Source organism: Odocoileus virginianus, chromosome 18, assembly GCF_023699985.2.
Source record: "Odocoileus virginianus isolate 20LAN1187 ecotype Illinois chromosome 18, Ovbor_1.2, whole genome shotgun sequence".
In the NCBI taxonomy this organism is placed as follows: domain Eukaryota; kingdom Metazoa; phylum Chordata; class Mammalia; order Artiodactyla; family Cervidae; genus Odocoileus; species Odocoileus virginianus.
Genome location: NC_069691.1, coordinates 23,172,149 through 23,195,287, shown reverse-complemented (window position 1 = coordinate 23,195,287; position 23,139 = coordinate 23,172,149). Strand labels below are relative to the sequence as shown.

At 42.5% G+C, this 23,139-nt stretch overlaps 1 protein-coding gene across 2 annotated transcripts in view; it reads left to right on the top strand.

Annotated features, from left to right (window-relative positions):
• GLDC (glycine decarboxylase) overlaps nucleotides 1–22,372 on the top strand; it is an 83,922-nt gene extending 61,550 nt beyond the window's left edge. Inside the window, exons 17-25 of one of the 2 annotated variants that reach the window (XM_070480456.1) lie at nucleotides 2,299–2,424; nucleotides 3,841–3,990; nucleotides 5,991–6,103; nucleotides 7,381–7,522; nucleotides 9,910–10,021; nucleotides 16,202–16,297; nucleotides 19,545–19,717; nucleotides 21,100–21,180; nucleotides 21,698–22,372. In XM_070480456.1, the coding sequence (XP_070336557.1) occupies nucleotides 2,299–2,424; nucleotides 3,841–3,990; nucleotides 5,991–6,103; nucleotides 7,381–7,522; nucleotides 9,910–10,021; nucleotides 16,202–16,297; nucleotides 19,545–19,717; nucleotides 21,100–21,180; nucleotides 21,698–21,841 (1,137 nt within the window). In that variant the 3' untranslated portion in view covers nucleotides 21,842–22,372. The remainder of the gene's footprint in view (nucleotides 1–2,298; nucleotides 2,425–3,840; nucleotides 3,991–5,990; nucleotides 6,104–7,380; nucleotides 7,523–9,909; nucleotides 10,022–16,201; nucleotides 16,298–19,544; nucleotides 19,718–21,099; nucleotides 21,181–21,697) is intronic. The other variant, XM_070480457.1, reaches the window with a different exon arrangement.
• Nucleotides 22,373–23,139: the final 767 nt, after the last annotated feature.

Genomic DNA, 23,139 nt, shown 5'->3' with positions numbered 1-23,139 from the left:
ACCAGTGGTAAGAAATTGATTTCCCTTGCAAAGGACTTCTCCTTAATCCTTCACTCATTCGTCAAGTCTTTTGAAGATGAGCTATGTTGGGTCTATGCCAGGCACACTAGGGAGTTAAAAAAACACAGCATCCACCTAAATTGGCATAATGAACCAAAGAGAGTTAGTGTTGGCTAAAATATCAAATCTAGGTTCTGTCCTAGAACCTAGGACATTGTCCTAGAGGACATTGTCCTAGAACTTAAGGTATTGGAAGTCCCTTACAATACCACAAATTTTAAAGTGAGGATCCACATAGAAAATCAGAAATTTCTAACAGCAACAAATCATTGAAAAAATGACTGAGACATTTTGTTCCTGCTAATTCTTATATCCCTAGACAGCGTATTAAAAAGCAGAGACAACACTTTGCTAACAAAGGTCTGTATAGTCAAAGCTATGATTTTTCCACTAGTCATGTGCAGATGTGAGAATTGTACCATAAAAAAGACTAAGTGCTGAAGAATTGATGCTTTCAAACTGTGGTGCTGGAGAAGACTCTTGAGAGTTCTGTGGACAGCAAGGAGGTCAAACCAGTTAATCCTAAAGGAAATCAACCCTGAATAGTCATTGGAGGGAGTGATATTGAAGCTGAAACTCTAATACTTTGGCCCCCTGATGCGAAGAAGCTGACTTCTTAGAAAAGACCATGATGCTGGGAAAGATTGAGGGCAGGAGGAGAAGGGGGCAAGAGAGGATGAGATGGGTGGATGGCATCACTGACTCAATGGACACAAGTTTGAGCAAACTCTGGGATAGTGAAAGAAAGCCTGGTGTGCTGCAGTTCATGGGGCAATTCACCATTCAAAGAAGTGCTAACTGTCCACAGAAGAAGAACAAAGTAATTTCATCTTTGCCTCTGTTTATAGTTCTCTTTGGGTCACATGCATTTTCCTTAAATAGATGGCTTTGCTGTTTTTGAGGAAACAGCTGTTAAGTTAAATTTCCCCTTATTAAGCCCATTTTTATAATGACCATCTGTTTTTCTTCACAGGGTGACAATATTGGTTCTAGAATTAAAAACAAAAACACAAAACCAGAATTGTTTTCAGGGTCAACATTGCTTCTCCTTACTGCTTTCTGTTGGAGGGAACTTCAGAGTGCCCTTTCCTGTAGTGGGGCATCATCAGATCACACAGAGCATGTGTCTTCACCTTTAGTCACACGATTTGGGGGCAGGAAATGAAAATGATTTAAACCTGGGAATTTTAGTATTATGCCCACCAACCATTTTCCGTAAGAATTCAACACATCTTTAAGCTCTTGAAATACTCTCTCTTGATCTCTTCAACTTGAGGTGGCACCCCCTCATTCTGAGTTCCTTTGGCATCTGTGGGCACTAGACTTTTTTTTTTTTTGAGAATTTTCGTTTCCCTAATTATACTGGCAACACCAAGATCACTTTAGAAAGAGAGGAGTAGTCTCCTGACAAAGCAAGAAATGTTTCCTCCCAGCCAAGGAGTCTTATTTGAGGTGATGTAGTCCCTGTCTAAAGGGTCCTTTTATTTATTTATTTTTATTTATTTTATTTTTTGATCTGGCTGTGCTGCACAGCATGTTGGATCTTAGTTTCCCTCTCAGGGATCTGACCCACATCCCCTGCATTGGAATTAATGGAATCTTAACCACTGGACCACCAGAGACGTCCCTCTAGACATTTATTTATACAGATGCCAACCTTCTCAGTGAATGCCTTGTGTGAGCACAGGGCAGAAACTGATGGGCGTTTGTGCTTGGCTATTCTCATGTAAGCAGAGAATCTATTGCACAGAGTAAGTATCCAGTAATGATGACATCACTGGTGTGTTGTCACTGGGAGGCCTTGGGATATGTCTGCCATTGTCTCTCCTGGGTCCCAGCAGAGCCAAGCACTGGAGCTGTGATGTGTGCATCTGAGTCCTAGAGTTTAATTTCTAATCTCCTGTTCTTGTAAGGTGCTTTCTACACGTTATTGTTGAGGCAAGGTTAGAATAAGCCTAGGCTTGTTTTGGTGTTACTGAGGTAAGGACGGAGAGTGTTAATATTCTGAAAGTCTTTAGGGAACAGTATTTGGGGATCCAGGTGTCAACTCCTCTGTTGGACACTGTTTTGCAATATAGTAATGATGAAGTTGTAGCAGATATTAAGGCACCACCAGTTAGTTTAAATAAAGTATATGGCACCTATTGTATTTATGCTCCAAGCATTTCGTAGGACTCTTCTGTCATTATGAACAGCCTGGTGATTTTTCTCTTTCCTTCCTTTCATTCCATTCAAAAGGTTTGCCTCATTCCAAAATCTGCACATGGGACCAATCCTGCAAGTGCCCACATGGCGGGCATGAAGATTCAGCCTGTGGAGGTGGATAAATATGGGAACATCGATGCAGCTAACCTCAAGGCTATGGTATTCATCTTCCACTTACCAGATAGGGGAGGTCTGGGTTGGAAAGAAGTGGCAGGGATCAGGGATGGTTTAGGTCAACGTTATCTTCTTTTGCATTCTCATTGAAAGACTGCAGTTCCTTCTCTGAATGGGTCTAGGGAAAATGGCATAAAATCAGAAAACCTAGCCATGTCTATAAGAAAAATAAAAGCAAGAGTCACATTTTTGGTCCAGAGTAAAAGTGATCATAGTCTCTTTCATCTCTTCCTTCTTTAACAAGGAGAAGGTCCTTTAAACTGAAATTCCATCCTCTAATATGTGCATGTGTAAGAAACTGAATGAATTATTCATGGTGGTAGTAAGACTAGTCCTTGCAGAATCTGCCTGCTTTCTCCCGCCCAATCTTCTCTCCTTCTCCCATGAACAAACTGGAAGTCACAGGTATTCTCAATCTTTGCACTGGGGATTAAAACAGAAATGTAGATTTTGCAGGTGTTTGTGATGGTCCCAGCCATTACTTGCTGAATTTCATGCAGCATTCCATCCTCCTTCCTGCAACACCAACCCCCACCCCCAACCTCCCAACCTTCAGGAAGATGTTGCCTAGCAACCGTATCTGCTTTCCACTGGTGGACTGGAGGCTGCATCTTAAGAGGGAAGGAAATCACTTGAATGGCAATGCAATTTTGTTGGGGTTATTAGGCATGGAGACTGAGAACTTCATGTAACTACCTTCAAAAGGAAGATAAAAACAAACAACACTATTCATCTCTCACGTCCACCTCCCCACTTCCCATTGCCCCATAAAGTTTTTACCAATAAATATTCTGGGTCAAAATGTGTAATTATTAAGTCTCTCCAATATAGGATATGATTTTAAATTTTTGTTTGTTCTGTTTTCACGTGAGCCTCTTCTCTAACTTGCTGGTCAAAAAAACATATATGCTTGCCTTCTGTCAAAAGGAAAAATGATGTTTATTTGTTTTAAATCAGAGCAGAACATTCCTAGTTGGAGTTCTAATTTCAATAGAATGGGAGGGAAAGGGGATAGGATGGATTTGGCAAGATGAGTAGTGAGATGAACTATGAGAATTGACTTGTCTGGAACCAGAAAAAATCTGAAATAATTTTTGAGATGATTTGAACCAAAGGAGGACCACTTTAGAGAATTGAGCCCAAAATATCCAGAAATCTTCTGAACAGTTTTTTGGTCTTTACCATGGAGACTTGGTCTAAAGGAATCTTGTTATTTCTTTAGAATGATTTATGAAGGGAGAAATGGCTATGGACTTCTATTAGTGTCATCCTACATTGAGACAGTTTGAGAAATGAAAAGACCAAGACTTCATCTTTCTTAATCCTTTAAAAAATGAAGAATTGGTTAAGAAAGAAACATTTCCTCTCGTTATCTCTCTCCACCCCTTTTCTGTCTCACAGGTGGATAAACACAAGGAGAACTTGGCAGCCATTATGATTACATACCCATCCACCAATGGAGTGTTTGAAGAAAACATTGGAGACGTGTGTGACCTGATCCACCAACACGGAGGACAGGTCTACCTGGATGGAGCAAACATGAACGCTCAGGTGGGCAATGTGAGAAAATGGTTATTAAAAAAAAAATTGTTTTGTCTTCTTGACAGTTGTCTTAAAACATGACACTGAATTCAGAACAGAGACTGACTTTCTATATTGCCAAATCAAAGTATGTACTGCAATTTCACTGAGATTACAGACCCTGGTGCAGTGGTAAAGAATATCTACCTGCCACTGCAAGAGACACAAGAGACATGGGTTTGATCCCTGGGTTGGGAAGATCCCTTGGAGTAGGAAATGGCAACCCACTCCAGTATTTTTGCCTGGAAAATTTCATGGACAGAGGGGCCTGGCAGACTGTAGTCCATGGGGTTGCAAAGAGTTGGACATGACTGAGTGACTGTGCTCATGCACAGGCACGCACACGTGCATGCACACACACACACACACATATCCCAAGAAGGTCATGAAGTCACAGGGGATGCTGCAGAGGAAGTAAAAGATTGACGGGAACCAGGGAATGAGCTGAATTTTCTTAGCTTGTTGCAGGGAGGGGCGGGGGGTGATCCCCAAAGGCGAGAAGGTCACCTGACTCCCTTCCTGAGGGAATTAACACCCAAGGTTTGGCCCCTGGTGGATACTGAGCTCCCATGACCTTGGACTAGCTTCAGTTTCATCAGTGTAAAACAGCTGCACATCTCTGGCTCTGAGGGCTGATCCTGACTACCTGCTGGGCTGTGTGTGTGTAGGGAGTGGTCTGTGTGATGTTTTGTTGTTGTTGTTCAGTCGAGCAAGTTGTTTTGGACTCTTCTGCTACCATGGACGGCAGCATGCCAGGCCTCTCTGTCACTCAGTGTCTCCTGAAGTTTTCTCAAGTTTGTGTCCATTGCATTGGTGATACCATCCAGCCATCTCCTCCTCTGATGCCCTCTCTCCTTCTGCCCTCAACTTTTCCAGCATCAGTAACTTTTCCAATGAGTCGGCTGTTAGCATCAGATGACCAAAATACTGGAGTTTCAGCTTCAGCATTGGTCCTTCCAACAAGTATTCAGTGTTGATTTCCCTTAAGATTGATTGTTTTGATCTCCTTGCTGTCTGAGGGACTCTCAGGAGTCTTCTCCAGCACCACAGTTCGAAGGCATCAGTTCTTCAACACTTCATCTTCTTTACAGTCTGTGTGACATGTGCCTTTGAGGAGAAGCTTTAGGGAGACTTTGGAGGGCAGGGACTCATCATCTTTTAAAGAGTCTTCTCAACTTCCTCTCCTTTTTTTTTTTTTTAAACCATTTCAGACTCTTTCATTAAAAAATTTTTTAAATTTTTTATTTGGCCCCAGTGAGTGGCATGTGTAGTTTTAGTTCCCCAACCAGGGATTGAACCAGTGCACCCTGCATTGGAATTACGGAGTCTTAACCACTGGACTGCTAGGGAAGTCCCAATTTCAGACTCTTTCTGTTTTTCTTTGCTTCTGTCTGATCTCTTTTGAGCAGTCCAGGGATTGTCTATTGATTCAATAGCATAAATGAGTCTTGTAGTTTTTATCTCATCCACAATTAGCTCAAATGCCAAAGTGGCAGGAACACCTGTTGAATGTTGTGCCTGGTACCAGGATGGTCTCAGGAAAACTGTCAGGCCTCCTTCCTCTCTCTCAGCTCAGTATTCTCTCAGATAGCCTTCCAGCCCTCTATATCCACGTATCCTAAGGGGCCCTTCAGTAAAGTGCATGATACCCAAAGCTAGGGTGCTAGACATGCTGGGGTGAAATTGCCTGTTTCAATAGCAGGGAAAGCCTATATTTCCCCTCCCCTTTCTTGTGGGTGGATAATTAGGAGTTGATGGTATATTCAAATCATACTTTAAATGGTCAATTGCTGTTTCCATAGAAACTGTAGGGCATGCTGCCTGTGGGATGTCGGGTTTGAGCTGCCATCTAACGCCATTTCTGTACACATCTCCTCCTGCCTCTCCTCCAGGGGAGCAGGATGGCTGTCTCTCCAGAGCACCCTTTCGAGCTCTTGACTTTTGCTTTTGGTTCTTTCCCTTTGTGACAGGTGGGAATCTGTCGTCCGGGAGACTTTGGGTCTGATGTCTCACATCTTAATCTTCACAAGACCTTCTGTATTCCCCATGGAGGTGGCGGCCCTGGCATGGGGCCCATTGGAGTGTGAGTTCTGGGCCCTGGTTTCAGGATGGCTTTGAAGACTGAGAATCAGAGAGTGGCCCCACACTCTGTTCTTCTCATCGAGGACTTCAGGTGTCAGGATACCTTCACATGTAGTGTGCCTTTAGGGGCTGGGTGATGAGCAGTGAATGGGGTGCTTTCAAGGAGCTGAAGCAAACATAGATTTTATTAATCACAGTGTGAATGGCCACACTCAGCTCCCAGTCATGTATAGACAGAGCAGGTTTATTAACAGAGAAATGAATAGTAAGCTTTACTGGAGCATTATGGGTAAGAACTGGTATAATAGCACCTAGAAGGGTCTCTTGGACTTTCATTTAGACTTCCAAGCAGCTTTATTTTTTAAATCAGCTTATGGTTACATCTGAGGGTCTATCATATAACATGCTGGCTAAAATTTATAATACTACTGTATAATTAAAATTTGCTAAAGGAGTAGAACTCAAATGTCCCCCTGCCAAAAAAGGAAATTGGGTATAATATTTTGGACATTTTACAGCCTTAATTCTTATTACATCTGAGATAAGTAAGAAGGAAACAAACCTTATTACTAGAAATAATTGGATGAAGTCAGAATAAGACTAAAGCAATATCTCGGAGCAGTTGGTAACTTTTTAAACTGAAATCAAATCATCTCATGGAAATGATGCTGAGCAACCATTTCCTGAGCATCTTCCTTTTTCCCAAAATGTGCGGAAGGGGCCAGTCTTCAGAGATATGGGGAGCCTGGCCCCCTTGGTTTTTTCTTCTTTCCTTTTTGATTCCTATTTTCTGTAGTAAGCAGCAGGGTTGCAGTGCCTCAGCTGTGGGGGAGGTGGGGCAACTGATGTTCACATGCTGGCCTGTGATTGTTACCCTATGGGGCATCTCAGCAGCATCCTTCTATATGCCTTAGATGCGTTTGGAAAGAGTGTGGCACCAGGGCAGGGAGGGAGAGGGTGTGAGGGGCTGGGGTGTCCCCACATCCTCATGAGCCCATAGCTCTGCATGTTGTTCCAGGCTGCCTGCCTCTCCCCAGCTCTCCACTATGGTTCTTATTTGAGCTGCTAGGATGCTGATGGCTGGTGAGCCATGCCTCCAGCAAAGGAGGAAGGAAGGGAGACTTCCTGAACATATGCCCCTTAGCATGTGCTGGGTCCCTTCCATGTCAGAGTTCCTTTGCTAGGAATAGAGCTTCCTGAGAGGGCCCAGCACCTGCCTGTTTGGTTAGACCAGATCTTTTTAACATCTTCTAAATTCGTATTTAAAAAAATATACAGGAAGAAGCATCTTGTTCCTTTTCTGCCTAATCATCCCATCATTTCGGTAAAACCAAGTGAAGATGCTCAGGCTTTGGGCACCGTCAGCGCAGCCCCATGGGGCTCCAGTTGCATCTTGCCCATTTCATGGGCTTATATTAAGGTGAGGCCTGTTAATGCATGTTAGACAGTTTGGGGGGGGGGTGATGTGTGGATGGGGACCTGAGACTGCAGATTCCTTCTTGACTTAAAAATGAAGAAATCCATGATCGAGATGCGGTTCAGTGAAAATTGCTGACAACTTGAGTGGAAGAAACCTTCCTAAAGAGATCAGCTAAAATTCATTTTATCTTTTTCTTGATCAGGCTGTTTTCCTTTGGGTTCTCTCAGTGGGTTTAACACCAGAGAAACTGACATGCCAGATATATTTTTCCAGACAGAGCTAAGTACCATGAGTCATATGGATGTTCTGGCCACGTCATTTGGTTTCCTGTAGGATTTGTATAGCCCCTCACAAGTGAAAAACAGTGCATATACTAATTATCACACTTGGTTGAGATCCTCGGGCAAATTTTAGGAATACATCTCATTTTGCTTTATATTTCTTGGGAGCCTGGAGGGTAAGATGAAAATAGCAGAAATTCACTTATGTAGAGGTTTTCCCAAAGATCTTTGCCCTTTAGGGCCTGTGGAACTATACTCTCAAAGGTAATTAGACTTTGTCATTCTTTTGTGTTTTTCAAAAAAAACAACAACAAAAACAACAAAAAAGCCCCCAAAACACATTAGGGTTAGAGTTTATTTTATACAGTTCTTATTTAAACTAGCCTGTCCACCTCCTGAGCTGACAAGATCACACACTGGATAGGAGCACTTCTTCTGCTGGTAATTAGAGCAGTCTTGCCCAACTGGTTCCCCTCCTGAGAGAAAGCGAGAATCTGGTGAAATAAACCTCAAACTCAGCTATGCACATCTTGCCGGATGACTCTCTGGGCTGGTTGTTATTCTTGAACAGTGTGGCATTTATGATTCTTAATGAAAACTTTCTGGGAAGCTGGGACAACAATTCTGTACCCCAGAGACTAAAACCTGCGTTTTCAAATCATCCTTGAGTTGTTTTGCAAATAGCAACAAGAACAATCATCATAAAGGTCTGCTTCTTTGCAAACAGAATCTTAATTCCTAGCTTCCTTTTGGTCTCTCTGAACCTGAGTCATTTGTTATGGAATGTTATTTGGGTTAGAGATGATTTTCCACATATAGAAAATAAATGCCCTAGGGCTGGTTTGGCTGTGTGCCAGATACACCAGACAGACTCAGTTTAAGAATAAAATAAATACGGTAGGGTTTCAGCCACCCCTCCTACCTTGGGCCCTTTCTTTATTTCGGGCTGTTGTTACTTATTACCAGGACTCTAGAATTACTGTCTTCTCTCCTTTATACAGTTCTTCTCACGTACTCCCTGCAGAACTGCTAGATTTCTGCCAAGACTCTCCATCCTCTCCTGGCTTCCCTTGGCCTCTACCTCTGGATGTCCCAGCCCACACAAAATCCTTAGGAGATTCTCCCAAGAATGCACTTTCCCAGGCCCCATTCCGGAGAGAATCAGTTCAGTATATGCAGGGTAGAACTGGGGCCATAAAATTGCTCAGACTCTGATGCACAGGTCCAGAGGCAGAGGCCAAGTTCAGGTCTTTCCCAGCAAGGATTTGAGGCTTGTGAGAGGTGGTCACAGCCCACCTGACCCTACAGCAATGCCCAGGCTGCAGCCACGTGCCTTCCTTCCATACCTTTGCTTCTGCTGTTATTCTCACCTAGAGTGTCTTCCCCTTTCTCTTTGTCTGTCCAAATTCTACCCATTTTCAAGTTTCTACTCAAGTTCCAACTTTTACTCTAGAAAGCCTTCTTTGACCAACCTGGCGAAACGTGTCCTCTCCTTATTTTGGACTTTGGTGTCCCTGCTCTGTTATTTCATTTGTTTTACATCATTTGTGTAGAGAGTATAAATTGGTACAGTCTTGGTTTTAAACTCTTTGCTGGTGATGATAACCCCATAAAATCATAGGGACTTATGAACTACCAGAAAAGGATAAGATTGAGAACGTGACAGTTGTTAAACATAAAAACCTGAACTATGTACAATTGAAAGACAAACCATACAAAATGGATTCAGAGGGGATTTTGGCCAAGATCCCTAAAGATTCCTGGCAATTATCAAGGCATCTCAAATTCACAATGAACAACCAAACAGAAACTCCTCAAAAACAGTTCTTTTTCTTGGGTAAATAAGGCGATAGTCAGCAGTCAGTTTTGCCCTGTCCAAAGCTTTCTAACTACAATAAAAAACATAAAATTACTGTTCAAAGAGGGAAACCAAAAGTTACTTTAGGCTTAGAGAAGACTACGAGATATCTTAGTTAGGATATTTCACTTCCCTGTAATCCAGAGCATGCTGGGGAGCTGACTTCCTTTCATCTGGGAATGTCTTTGGTTAGTGTCCATTGGGTCTCCCTGTTCCATGGTTGATGACTATTTTTTCCTCTATTGCAGATGATGGGAGGCAAGGGCCTTAAACAGGCCACAGAAATTGCTATTTTGAATGCAAACTACATGGCCAAGCGGTTAGAAAAGCACTACAGAGTCCTTTTCCGGGGTGCAAGAGGCAAGTATGAACTTCAGTCTATATTCACTTTGGCTTTTTTCTTAGCCAAACCAAGTTTGACCTAGTGGATGTGACTTGCAGACGTGGGTGGGAAACTTCTGTTTCTCAACCAGAGTAAAGCCTAGAGGTACTGGAAATAACTTCCATTTTGTAAACAGCTTAGGGATATTAGTAGGGCTCTGCCATGCACAACTCACAAGGACCACACCATAGAGAGACATGAGCTTCTTACCTCCCCCACAGCCATGAGAATGAGTGGAATAATTCTAGTTGGGAGAGCCTTCTGGGAGGAGCCTTTTGAGATAAGCCTGAAAGGAAGCACAGCAGAACCCCTGTATCTGTAAACAGAGATACAGGAGCAAGCTAGAGAGAAAGGAGTTGTCTGAGTGTTGGGTGGCTGAAGGACGGGATAGGAGGAGAGGGAGCATGGGCTTTGAGGGTCTTGGAAGGCTCTGGATTCCACCCTTGGGCCGGAAAGGTTTCTGGGCAAGGGAATGACTGGATTAAGAGGATGTTAATATCATTTAGACAGTGGCAGAGGATGAGCATGCTGTTAGAAGTAGAATCAGAGGACTTATTTACTAATTAATTAGTTGAGAGTAAAAACCTTTTAGGGAAGCCTCTACAGCTTATAATGGAGGGAGGGAGACAGAGGTGGAGGGACTAGGTCTCCCTGGAAGTGACGGGAGGGGCTGGCGCAGGTGGACTTGCCGAGGTGTGGCCCTGGTCACAGAGTCTGAGAGCAGGCTCTTGGAAGTAGTGAGACCCAAGGCAACCATATTGAGAAACCAGAGCAAAACCTCTCAAGTGGATGGCTGCATGGAACGGGTGCAGGAAAAGCAGCGCCTGGTAAGGGGGCACCTGCACTGAGGTAGCGTCGGGCTCCCCACTTCCCACCCCCTGGCGTTTCCCTGGCACCCATCAATCCTGCCTCCGCTCTGGCCACACCTACTCCTTGAGGCTGTCCTTTCCTTTCCTGGTGGTGAGAACTACTGCTCTTGGCTCCTTCCACCACAAGGCGTCTCCCACTCACTCATCGTCGGCCCGCTCCTGCAGACCTTGAGCTCCTGCAGCAGGGAGGCTGTGGCTGCCTCGGTCCCTGGCGTCGTGTCAGCACATCACACACAGTCAGCACCCGTGGGCGGGCCGGCATGACATGGAGGCGCAGCTGAAGAGCAGGTGGCTGCCCTCTCAAGTCTTAGAAAGGACCCATGCCTTTCACAGCTAGGATGCCTCCTGTCACCTTTGAAAGCAGCTAGGGCCAACAGCAAGGCCAGGGCCAGATGGAAATGGGCTGAGGCGTGGACTGAGGTCTGGAGAAAGCAGACACTTTCATGGTCTGGGGGCTTTAGTGTGAAGGGGGCAGGAGCTGCTGCAATAGGATGCAGCTTCATTCATTTTTAAATAAGAGAATAAGGTGATTTTAAACTGCCAGGGGAAAGGCTGTGAAGAGGTGAGAGTGAAGCTACTGTAGAGGGACTAATAGGAGAGGCATCAAGTCACCCTGGAGGTGGTGGGAGGGGTTGCCCTCAGAGTCAGGTGGGGAGGACCTGGCTGTGGCCGCGGATCAGAGAGCAGGGACCGCCGGGTGTTGAGCCTGGGGCAGAGAGAGCAGAGAGCAGTCAGTAACCAGAGTCCAGCCCCAGGGCCACAGCAGCAAGGCCCTGCTTCGTCTCTTGGCCTGTGTGCCTCTCCATCTGTGATCTTGCTTTGTGAATATGTATCCACAAGGGTGGTTCCAGAGTTTGAAAATAGAAAAGAACTAAATAATCAGGAGCTCTGGTTAGCAATGCTCCCCAGAGAGGAGAAAAGAACATTGTGGGCAATATGTCTCTAAGCAACACAATGAAATGCTTCTGAAGTGGGTATTAAAGAAGCTACAAGAGCTACTAATTAATTCAAATATAGCTCCTGTGCTGTGAGATGCATCCTGCTTCTGTATTGGCCTTTAGGATAGCATCAGTCTTGGTTTTGTCTGGCTATATAAGTCATGTGCATGTGCTCAACATGGAAAATTTGGACAAAGAAGTTTGAGGAAGAAAATGTAAATGATCCATGGTTTCATCAAGCAGACATAACGACTTAATATTTTGTTGTATTTCTTCCCACCGTACTTTCAGACAATTTAGATCATATTACAAACAGCTTGCATCTTGTTTTTTTAAACTTTATTTTATATCATGATCATTTCCCTTGTCATTAAATGTCATTTGAAAGTGGCTATATCCATTCTATGGTATGTATCATGTATCAGATTCTATGGGGTTCCCTCACCACCACCACTGCATTATTTGTATTTGTAACAAAGCTGCAATGAATACCTTTTACTTTTTTTTTTAAACACCCCTGATTATCTGCATAAGTTAGAGTTGTAGAAGACAAATTATCTCTGGATATGATTGCATTTACGCACTTGAAATGTTTGACCTTGTCTCCCCCCAGATCCTTAATTCAAACTTTCATCACACTAACAGCCTATCGTAACAGACCATCGTACCAGGGCCCAGTGAGCACCAACTGCCAGGCTGGGAACACAAACCAAACCCAAAATGTTTTTGCCAATGTGATGCATGAAAATAATCTTTTTGCTTTAATTTACAAGGTATAGGGTACTTTTTTCCAAATTGTTAAATAATTTTTTATTTAATACTTCCTTAGGATTAAGTTTGACAACTTCATTGAGATAGGATTCACATACCATGCACATCACCCACTGAATTTCAGTGGTTTTAGTGTGTTCACAGGGCTGTGAGATGCAAACCTGAGTTCCTTAGAGCGAGAATGAATGTGGTGTGAACCGCATGGGGGTAGACGGTACTCGAGGAGGGGAAAGAGAACAAGTACTGATCAGGTGCCTGTCGTGTGCTTGGTAGCAAGTGACTGCTTTAGGCAGAGGCTGTCCCAGGAGATTTGTAACACAAAAAGATGGATGAAATTTCCATTTGTTTTGACATTTTATCCCAGAATTAAATAATGAATTGTATTTCTCGTCCCGAGCAGAAATAGATTGGTGATTACAGACTTTATTACCCAATCCCAAAGTTCATGAAACAAAACTTGTCTCGTGTTTGGTCTGGTAAACACATTCATTACACAATCAGAGGTTTGGTATTTTAGGGCTTAAAAAAGAATGATCACTGTACCTACCTCCTGATGGCCCAAAATAGAAATGTTCTTAATAAACACTTTGTATCCCAGAATGTCTAATGGCGATATCAGAAGACCATTGCTCATCTTAGTCATATTTACCAGCTCTAAATAAGACTGGAATTATGGGCGACTGTGAGGCAATAATTTTAATGAACTACAGGCATTCCTCGCCCACCCCACCCCACCCCCCCCCCCTTTTTTTTGCAGAGCGGTAAGACTTGGGGAATCTTCGCTCTCCAACCAGGGGTAGAACCCCTGCCCCCTGCAGTGGTAGCATGGTGTCTTAACCATGGGACCCCCAGGGGAGTGCCCAGGCTTCCCTTTATGAGCCATTTCTTTGAGAGATTTGAAAATACCAGCTAAACTTGTTGAGGCTTAGGGTTTTGTGAAGCAAGGAATTGATAGGCAAGAATTGGGATGGGGAGTAGCAGTAGTATTTATTCTGCAAGGATGAGGAAAGGAATTGCCTTGGGTAAACAGGGGCGTTTTGAAAGGGGGAATTGAAAATGTTCACAAGTGTCTGCTTTTGTGGGAGGCTAGGCTCACTGCATGATCTAAGCAGAGTTCTTGTCAGTGGAACAGACCATTTTGTTAGTGTCCCAGTGTTTTCTTTATGTTTCAACTTCTTAAATGCTTGTCCGTTTCTGACCTTAGACAAATCTTAACTCTGCCTGGAAATTCTTGTCTTTGAGGAGTTTTCCTGGTGGCCTTTATAGGCTGGTGGACATGGGCTTCAGCCTGGCTGGGACGTGACCTCCTGAGGCTAGGGGCCCCAGCCATCTGCCCTCATTCCCAGGAAAACTGGCCTGTTGATGCTGTTTGTTGTGGTCCCTGGATTGCAACTGAAAAGCATGACTGAGTGTCGATTGCCCACCCAAGCTTTCTAGTTAGCGAGTGAGTTCCATTTATTTCTAGGCACTCACTCTGAGGATGCAGGAAGAGTAAGTTCCGGTCTGGGGAAGTCTTATATTTCTGTAGCACTTTCCCAGCCTTGTAAGATAATTCATGAGGGGTTGGGAGAGGGATGTCCCAAGCGTAGAGCCAAGCCACTTCTATTTTGCTTTTCTATCACCTCCTGCCCCCATCCCTGGCTTCTTTCCTTGCTCCTTTGACTTGCTATCGTTTCAGACTCTCAGTTATAGTCATGGTTAGGCCCTGAGGAAACACCTACTCACTGAAAATTAAAACTTGCACTAATCAGTTTATACAATTTCTACTTCAGATTCCTCTGACTCACCATATGCCATAGAAGATTTGTATATCTTTTCTCCCTAAAAACTGCAAAGATGATCAACAACCACGAAGTTTGAATGTCACCCCTTTTCAGGCTCAAGTAGAGAGAGACGCTGAAATCCCACTAACAGTTTCCATTTGAACATATTAGAATATGGATATAGAAAATAACATCTGAACCTCATTTTGGAAGTGGAACTCTTCCCAAACCACTTGGCCGTGGCAGGGGCCTCTGCAGATGAAGTCTTGCTTTAGCAGCGCTGGGCTGGGCTGGGCTGGCTTGATGGGGCCTTTCAGTAACTGAACCTTTGCTTGAAAGACTGTGCTGTCTGCCGGCCAGCAAGAGAGACTCCTCCCCATCATGAGCCTGTCTCCTCCTCCCCTCCTGCCAGCTGAGTGTTCCGCAGAGCAGAGCAGAGCACTGAGGTCCATTAGCCTTTTTCTTTGAGTTGTTGTTACAATGCCAGGGTGGTTGCCAGAACCTCAGAAAAGAAGGGTTGAATCTCAAGGCTTGGCTCCCCAATTGTGGTAGCATAGTGGGGCATTTAGGATTCCTGAAATTAATAGCTGATGAGGAGTTAAATAATTTCAGTTTTCCCCCTGAATATTCCAGCTGGTCTTTTCTTTAAAGCACTTTTTTCCCCCTCTAAATTTATCTACCTCTGAATACATTTTTCTCCTTTTTTTTTTTCCCCCCAGTCTTCTTTCACATTTTTCTCCTTTTGAACCATATTCCTTACTATTGAATCATCATTGTTAGAAAGCTTGTTTTAAAGATATGTGGTGACAGTATATTCAAAGTCTTCATACTTTTTATTTACAAACAAAGCCAACCCCTTCATATGTATTCATCACACAAGAAGCAGAGCAGTTCAGATTTTGTCTTCAGGGGCTGTTAATGACTAGAGCTATTCTCCTCAGGACTGAGAAGTTATGACTGCTCCAAGTATCTTTAAGTAGATTCATTGTTTGCTGAGAATCAGGATAGTGGGTTAAGAAGGGGTGCATTATTTTTTACTGAGTAGATACTTTCCTTGAAGATAATTCATCAGTTATGTAGGCCATGGCATTTGGGAAACTCCCAGGAATGTTGTTCTATTTAAGAAAATGCTGACTTAGTGGTTTATTCTTGATGTTGGATGGGTGGTCAACAGCTCATACTAGGGAGATGGTGGCCTGAGCCTAGAGAAGCAAAGTGAACTGACCGCCACAAGACTTCAGCCTCTTCAGCTCCTTGCCACTTGTGGTATGCTGTTCAACAGCCTTATTTCTAATTCTCAGTCTGAAGCCTGAAACTGAAATCTCAGAAGCCCCTTTGAAGAATCATATAAAATTCTGTGTCTTATATATATACATTTTAGTATATATTTACCTGCCCACAGAAGAAACCATTAATTGGATATTGGGAGCAAACTTGTTGAAAAATGTATCAAGAAGTTTTAACACTAGAAATATATAAAAGGACCAGGCATGATGACGTGTTGATTTTCGGCCTCTTGAGTAAAAATGGGCTCATCCCCAGGGACCTTAGTAAGCCTTCCAGCTCCTGTTTTCTGCCACCAGCTTCCTGGTTCATGGGTGTGTAGAACAGTGAGGATGGAACAAATTGGCATGACATGTTAACAGTTTTTATATGTAATAAGAGCAGATGAAGGCTTTATTGTCAACCATAACTTACCAAGTACCCATTGTTCCTTGATCCTCAATGATATGCATTAAAAAGCTGATTTATTTGCTCATTTTCTTGGGTAAAACAAGCTGATGTTAATCATGAACGGAAATAATTTTTCTCAACAGGATATGTGGCTCATGAATTTATTTTGGATACAAGACCCTTCAAAAAGTCTGCAAATATTGAGGCTGTGGATGTGGCCAAGAGGCTTCAAGATTATGGTGAGTGGTCTCACAGGAGAGACCCCCTTAAGGAGAACTTGGATTTCTGACGTCTATGCAGCTGCCCATCCTGGTTATGGACCACAGACTGAATGTGTTTGCACCACAGTAAACTGATCCACAGGCTAAATGGCGAGCTGTAGACTGTGGGTAAAGAAAAAACTTTCCCTATGGCCCCACAGATTCTGTCCTTTGAAAGATATTAAATCACATATCTTGAATCCATCAACAGCTAGGAAAGGAGTCTTTATTGTTAACAGAATTTAAAATCCCAAAGAAAATGATTGCTGTCTTCTGTCCATGTTTCTGGTAAGTTATTTCACCTGTCCCACTCCTAGTAGACAGAGAGGGCCATGAAGAGGTAAGCTGGTGTGATGGTAGAGGAAGTGGAGAGCCTACAATGTATAGGAATATTGGATGAATGGCATTTGAGTTTTATGGCATTTGAGCCACCTCAGCTGTGGCATAACTGTTTCAGCTGCTGCTAGAGATGAAGGAATAGGTGCACCTTGTTTTCACAGAGAAGATGCAGTTTTCTTTGAAGCTTTTTTTTTTTTTTAAATCTGTGTATTGTTAGTGGATGTTCACTCAGCACAGGCTTTATTAAAATACAATTTCTTAGTGACATTAGTAACATCAAAGACTCTTCAATTCTCAGGAAGGCTACGTTGGGGAGAACTTTGCCTTTTGATGAATGTGGAGTCTTATCTGAATTTTAACATGATTTGAATGACTTCTTTTAATAAGGACTGTGAAAACTTTAATAATTTTATAGTTTTACTACTGTAACAGGAGTCCCACATACTGACTCATTTCCTCCCATGAATGAATGATCTTATTATGCAGAATTACTCTGATAATAAATGGGAAAACCAGAGATGGTTTTCATTAATGAAATTAGCAGTTGCTTCAGAATCTCCTCTTGACCACTCTTGTGACCTGACTTAACCTCCCGGTCAGTGACTAACTCAGGATGAGTCTTCATTTCTGGGGTGTGTGGTCTGTTTCCCACATCTGACTGCAGCAGCATTTCCAGGGAGGGAGGCGGGGGATGGGGGTAGAAGAGAAGTGGTATTTGGAGTTACTGCCCAGTATTCTCAAGTTCTGTTCTATCTACAACCGTGATATTTCAATGTTTAATAGAGTGATGGCTACACTTGCCATAAGCTCAGGATGGTCTAGGTGTCTGGCACATAGGAAGCACTCAACAATTGCGTTTAACAAGTGAGAGAATAAGTGAATGGCTCTAAAAACAAACAAACAATGAAGATGACAACACAGATTCTGGGTCTTAATCACACCTACTGAATCAGAATTCCAGGGATGAGGCACAGTGATCTGTATTTACAAGTACTTCATAGATGAAACTTATCAGGTGTGTGAGAGGCACCCTGCCAGAGGGCAGAGATTTCCAAACTTAACTTTGTTAACTTTTTATTTTATATTGGAGTATAGTTGATTAACAGTATTGTGATTAACCTGATTCTGAGTTTTTAAAGGCTCATACCTTGAATTTCCTGAATCAGAGTCAAAATCCAGGAATCTGTGTTTCCATGACAACTCAGATGGTTCCAGATATGGGAACCACTATTGCAGAAAATATTGGGCTGAATTTGCTCACTCATGGAATTGAGGTTGAACTTAATGGGTAATGAGATCAGCTTGTTTAAAAAGAAAACTCTTTCTCTTTTGGGTGACACAGTTGTATGCATTTGTCAAACTTAATTAAATGGTACTTAAAATTTCTGCATTTCACAATAAGTAAGCTATCACAAAAACAGATACTGAATTCAGATATGGAACTCTAGTTAATATGCATACTGAAATGTTTAAGGGGGAAGTGTACAAATGACTGTAAGATGCTTGAAAATGCATCAAAACTAAGGCAAATGCCTTAGATATGTGATAGGAGTAGATGACTGTGCTTAGTCACTCAGTCATGCCTGACATTTTGTGATCCCATAGACTGTAGCCCATCAGGTTCCTCTGTCCATGGGATTCTCCAGGCAAGAATACTGGAGTGGGTTGCCATGTCCTCCTCCAGGGGATCTTCCCAACCAAGGGATCGAACCCATGTCTCCCACATTGCAGGTGGATTCTTTACCAACTGATATGTGATATGTGATAGGAATAGATGACTAGATAACACGATAAAGCAAACAGCATCATTGTAGAAGCCATGTAGGTGTGTGGGTGTTCACTCTATAGTCCTTTCAACTTACCAGTATATCTGAAAAACTTTATAATAAAATGAAGAAGACAGTCCTCTAAACAATGCAGGCATGACTCTAAAGCACCCCATGTAATGCTGCACACCAGAATTTGGGAACCATTGACCTCCAGGGCAAACTTAATTGACAGGGATATCAACCTAGGAGCTGTTCTCCATCTTTTCACAGGAAAAATTTGTAAGAGTTGGGAAAAAGTTGTTTTTGGCTTTTGTCCAGGAAATCTCTCTCTTAATCATATTTTGTCGATTCATCTTAATATGTGAAAACTTTTGGAAATATAAAGAAATACCTTCAGCCTGTATTCAGTGTAAATACAAAGACTTTATATATCCTGGCCAAGATTCAATTTCCTCATCTGTAAAATAAGGACAGTAACACTCACATCAGGGTCCTTAATGCTTGTTACCTCATTATTTAGCTTTTGGTAAGCTATAATATTTTAATTTCTCTTAATTGCAAGTAATACATGAACATTATAAAAAGATTCTAAAACACTAGGTAAAATAAAAACCCTAGTCTCATTTTCTGGCAATAATCCTGTTAATATTTTAGTATTTATTCTTCTTCGAAACAGCTCCTCTCATAAAATATACACACATATATATAAATATGTATATATACACAAACATATATAAATGTATGTATGTGTATATATCTATGCATATATATAGTCATTTTAAAAACAAGACAATATCATTATGTAGCCTGCCTTTTTCACTTAAATTGGGTAAATGTTCAGAGCTATTAACAAATACAAATTTAAATGCATGGAATTATCGCATATTTATTGTATAAGATACCCATGAAAATTTGCCTACCTGATCCTCTACTGTTAGATGTCATGTTATTTCCTAAGCTTTTCTTCCATAAACAGTGCTGAAGTGAATCCCTAGACATACCCAATAGCAAACTTTTCAGATTGTTTTCCTTGGAATAAATTTTAAGAAGTGGAGGGTCTCTTCTTCCAAACTGGGGAGGTCAAAGTTAGTGACAAAATTCCCCCATCTCCTTGGCAGGATTTCATGCCCCTACCATGTCCTGGCCGGTGGCAGGCACTCTCATGATTGAGCCCACCGAGTCAGAAGACAAGGCGGAGCTGGACAGATTCTGCGATGCCATGATCAGCATCCGACAAGAAATTGCCGACATTGAGGAGGGCCGCATCGACCCCAGGGTCAACCCACTGAAGGTACAGAGGCACTGGTACTTTATCTAAAATATCCCAGAGAGCAGAAAACAGTGTCTGGGTAGGGTGCTGGCAACCTCTGAACTCTTACTGGAAGATGATATCCTTGCCTAGAATAAGACTTCTTCTGAGAGGATAAATTCATTACCTGAAAGTTTAAATCTTGAATCAACACAGCAGTGGTTACTCAAGTATAATGTGGTTATTTCTGATATGTTCTAATTTTAAATATCTGTTTAGTGGTCACTTGTTGGTTTTACATATTTGTTTGGTGCTGTTACCCCACAAGGACCCAGTTGGCTGTCAAAGGAGGGAGCAGAGACTGATGGACTCTATAGTTAGAGAAGTCTTACCATTCTGTATCTCTGTTTGATGCTCTCTACTGAGATTATTTACCTTTTATGCTCTGGATAAAGATATTCTCATATTGGAATAGTTACCTCTTAGAACAATCAGACTGGTACTTGGCCTGAATGTTTTACCATGTTTATGGCCTACATTGGAGAAAAATTTGTTAAACATTGCTTCGCCTCTTCAAAACTATGTTCCTTTTATATCTGGTCAGAGCCCAGTTTTGTATTAGGTCCAGCCATTGTTAAGCTGAGGGATCATGAACTGAAAATACTGCAAATGCTGTGGTTGTATCGTTATGGCTCCAAGCCAGAGAAGCAGTCTGAGATGTGCAGAGGAGCTCAGACACATTCCGGAGCTGCCCCGCTGAAGGTGGAGCACTGGGACCAATGGCTGGCGGGAAAAGGCTGGTCCCGTGCGAGTCTCATGGGATAGTGGAGGAATATAATATGATTTGCTCTCATCGGTTTTTCTCTGGATACTGATGATTCTTTCAGGATTTAGACAATTTTTTAAAAAATGGCAATAGATGTCTAAAACATATAATACTGAGATACAAAAGCAAGTGGAGGATAAAACACACACAGGATACTATAAGGTTTAAAAGTGTACCAAACTAGGCTCTATGCAGTTTATTAACATATACAGTAGTAGTATAAAAACATGAGATTCATGACAACCAAATTCAAGATAGTGGCTGGCCCTGGGGAAGAGGGCCAGCAATAAGATAGAGAGGGGATAGGCTGGCATGGTCAACCATATCTGTAATGCTTCTTATTTTAAAAGTTTAAGCAAACATGACAAAATGTTGATTTATGTTGGGTGGTAAATGTGTTTATTATGTTATTGTAACTTTCTGATATTCGAAATATTTCACAATAAACATTTTCCTACCAAAATTTCCTTCCCCACAAACTGAAACAAAACAACCACCCTCCATCCATGGGCTTTCATCAGTTCACTGGCAAGCATGATGAGAAGTGGAAGGCAGGCTTCTGCTCTGACCCCTCTCATATCCATTGTCTTTGTCTCAGATGTCTCCACACTCCTTGACCTGTGTCACATCCTCCCACTGGGATCGGCCGTATTCCAGAGAGGTGGCAGCATTCCCACTTGTAAGTTCTCCTCTGAAGCTGGACACGCCAGTTGGTCCAGGTTCACGTGCGTATGAGGGGCCATTACCCAATCCGAGGGCTCCACTCTTTTCGTCCCCTCACTATAGCGACCATATGTAGGCTACTTTAGCAGAACAACACAACACAGGAATTGGCTTTCCAAGTTCTGAGGTCAGAGTGCCAACTACAGGCCTGGAAATCCTCAGGGCACGCAGTGCAGGAAAACCAAGTAAGAGTCTAGTGGGTCAGTGTTTTCTACCATCATCCTTTTAATTACGTGAAGGTGCTCTGCAGTCTGGTGGAGCAGGGATGGGAGATTTGGAGGGATGGTAATGAAGGAGGCTAGATTTTAGCTTCTTATACTTTTTGAGTACTTACTGGGCCAATGCTATCTCAGGTTGTGGGAGTAGCATCAGTCTTCTCCCCACCGCGCCACCTCCCCCCCCCCACCCCCACCCCCCGCCCCAAGAAACTTCTCCGAATACCCCAGGTCATTTCTGTCTTTTGTCCCCTGCAGCCCTTTGTGAAACCAGAGAACAAATTCTGGCCAACCATCTCCCGGATTGATGACATCTATGGAGACCAGCACCTGGTCTGTACCTGTCCCCCCATGGGTGTTTACGCATCCCCGTTTTCTGAGCAGAAGAGGGCCTCTTCTTAGTGTTCTCTCCCTCGTTCAAGTGACTGACTTGATGCGCTTCAGAGCATCTCATGAAATATTTCATTTTCCACCACAGACTCAAGTAGGAGCTTTGTATACTGTGTATATTCTCTCAAGGTGAATGTAAATACAGTTAGCACAGTGGGTGGAAGCTCATCGTTGGAAGGTTGATTTGCTTTGGTGCCTCTGCTTCCACACATAGCAGTTGCCTTGATTGGGACCCTTTAGTTTTTTGCATAGAAGATTTGGAGTGTGCTAGTAACTTTAACATCAATGTAGCAAGTCTAAAGATGTTATAGAGGCTATACTGGATATCCAATAGACATTTTTATTCCAAATAAGTCCTTGTGGACTGTGCCATCTGTGGGAAACCCCAGGGCAAATGTTTACATTTTGTATACACTGAAGAAATCTTTTTCCTCCTACTAATTTACTCAATCTGTAATAGCATTTGAGTGTTTTCATTTTTCCGTATGTGTAGTTTTTAAGTCTGCAATTAATATTCTAATAAAAGCATTGCAATTTGAAGAATGCCTTTTTGATCCAATTTTCAGCATTAACTCCCTCATATCCTAGGTACAGAGGGGTTTACAGGGTAATAATATCCAGCCCAGTAGAACTGTTACATTATCAGTTGTGTCTTTGGCTAAAGAACCCGTTTGTAAGTCTTAGCAGTGATTGCCACTTTAGCCCTGTTAAAATTGCATTTGGCTGCATATATCTAAAAAACAACCACAGCAGTTTAATAAAATAATTTATTTTTTTCTCATTTAACAGTAAGTCCAGAGGTAGTAAGTCAAGAGCTAGTCTTCAGTCTTACTATTCTGCCTCCTTTGCATGTAGTCTTCATCTTCATGTTCCTAGGATGGCTGCTGCATACCCGGGCACCAGATACCCATTCTAGGTAGGGAAAAGGAAGAGAAACAAAAGACAGAGTCTATCCATGTTGGCTTCTTTTGGAATATTTTTCCAGAGGTTCCACCCAATAACTTCTGCACTTTTACTAGCCAGGCTTAGTTCCGATTGCCACTCTGAGCTTCAAGGGGCTATGAGGTCTTTCACCTGGGCATGTTACTACCCTAAGAAAATCAGAAGTTTGTTAACTGAAGAAAAGGAGAAGGAGTTTCAGGTAGGCAACTAGCATGCCTGTCACAAATAACTTTCCCATGTAAATAGCAAATGCTCCGGATGTTCTTCTCCAATTGTTACTGAGTATCTGCTTTAATCCTGACTACTTGGTTCCTTATTACTCAGACAACTGTTATTTGACCTGTTACAACAGTGATCTGGACAAAAGG